The sequence below is a fragment of the Procambarus clarkii genome, chromosome 24 (genome assembly GCF_040958095.1).
Source record: "Procambarus clarkii isolate CNS0578487 chromosome 24, FALCON_Pclarkii_2.0, whole genome shotgun sequence".
NCBI lineage: Eukaryota > Metazoa > Arthropoda > Malacostraca > Decapoda > Cambaridae > Procambarus > Procambarus clarkii.
In genome coordinates, this window is record NC_091173.1 from 22,481,920 (window position 1) to 22,483,706 (window position 1,787).

A 1,787-nucleotide genomic window follows, 5' to 3' on the forward strand; every position below is an offset into this window, starting at 1 on the left:
TCAACTTGTATATTGGCTATTTTCTACCATGTTCCCCCCTTTTTTATCTTTTATTTTTTCTTTCAACGCAATTTATACTTTAAGCTCAATTACTATTAAGTTTTAGTCAAAGTGTTTTTTCCCCATCTCACCTTGCCCGAAACGCTATGCATAATAGTGGCTTCAGGTATTGTATGTACTAGCTCTATCTATAAATCAATCAGAATGTGTGTAACTCTACATCTATGTATTTACTTTTCCTAAATCTATTATTATTATTATTATTATTATTATTATTATTATTATTATTATTATTATTATTATTATTATTATTATTATTATTATTATTATTATTATTATTATAAAACCTACGGCAGAGAGCCCGGGTACGAGACGAGGTGTGAGGATCAGGAGAGAGCAGAGTCCATCGTGTGGACGGGTGGAGGAATTTATTTATTTATTTATTTATTTATTTATTTATTTATTTATTTATTTATTTATTTATTTATTTATTTATTTATTTATTTATTTATTTATTTATTTATTTATTTATATACAAGAAGTTACATTGGGGGTTAACAGAGAATATAGAAAATAAGTTGAATTAACATTCTTGTAAAGCCACTAGCACGCATAGCGTTTCAGGCAAATTGTATACAACAGTGAGTTGTGCAACCCACCGTGTGGCCATGGCTACCCCATTCATCTCAATGGGGCTGTTTAATGGCACCAAGATCTCGTTGGACCTGTGGCTCAGCCTGCTGGAAGCAAACTTCCAGTACCGTGAGATTAAGGAGGACGCCAACAAGAAAGACAAGAAAGCGGTACTCTTAGTTTCACTGGGTACAGATGTATATAGTGTCCTGGGTAAGTTGTGTGCGTCAGAGCTACCCCACATGAAGACCTATGAAGACATGATTACCGTGCTTAAACGTTATTATGTAGTGAAACGTTCATATCACAGGAGTTTGATGGATTTCCAGTTGAGGACGAAAAAGCAGCAGGAATCCGTACAGGATTTATATGCGGAATTGAAGGCATTGGCTAACCACTGCAATTTTGGAGCACAGTTTGGTGGCCGGGTGAGGGACCAGTTGTTCATGGTAGTAGAAAATAAGATATTCTTCCCTAACCTGGTGGCAGAAAACTTGGATCTACAATCGATGACTTCATGGACAGTGCTAGAGAAGATTTTGAACCTGGAAAGGGCTTTTGGAAGTAAGAAATCTACCCAAGAAATTATGGTCGTACAGGGCCAGACCAGATGTAAACACTGTGGATACAATCACAGTAGTAGCAAGTGCAAGTTTCGTGACTACATATGCAACTTTTGTAACAAGGAGGGACACTTGCAGAAAGTGTGAAGAGAATATCTGAACAGGAAGAACATGACCTGGGAGAGGAGACGACCAGGGAATGCAGGAAGAAGAGGTAGTGATACTGTGGTCAAGGCAGTAGAGGAAGGTAACCCGTCTGAAGAAGCTGCAGGTGAGGAAAACCGACTATATTCGGTGAAAGAAAAGATATGTTCGGTGAAATCACAAGTGGTGAATTTTGTAATTAATGGGAAGTTAGTTTCCTTGGAACTGGACACTGGTGCTGCAGTGTGTTACGAATCCCACTAGGATTCTGCCATTACTCTTGATTCTCATATTACTTTATTGTCTTGTTCTTTAATATAGCATCTAGTTGTATGATATAAGATTTTGTATGTTATATATATATATTATAGCATGCAGTAGTGTGCCTGAGTTACATTATATTGTGTGAGGCTTTTGGTGTTAATTTCTCATGTAGTTTCTCCGTGT

General features: G+C 36.7%; 1 protein-coding gene across 1 annotated transcript; it reads left to right on the forward strand.

The window, feature by feature from the left end:
• The first annotated feature begins 668 nt into the window (after positions 1-668).
• LOC138367978 (uncharacterized) lies at positions 669-1,343 on the forward strand. Its single transcript, XM_069330267.1, has one exon. It carries the CDS (start codon positions 669-671, stop codon positions 1,341-1,343), a length of 675 nt encoding a protein of 224 aa, XP_069186368.1.
• Positions 1,344-1,787: the final 444 nt, after the last annotated feature.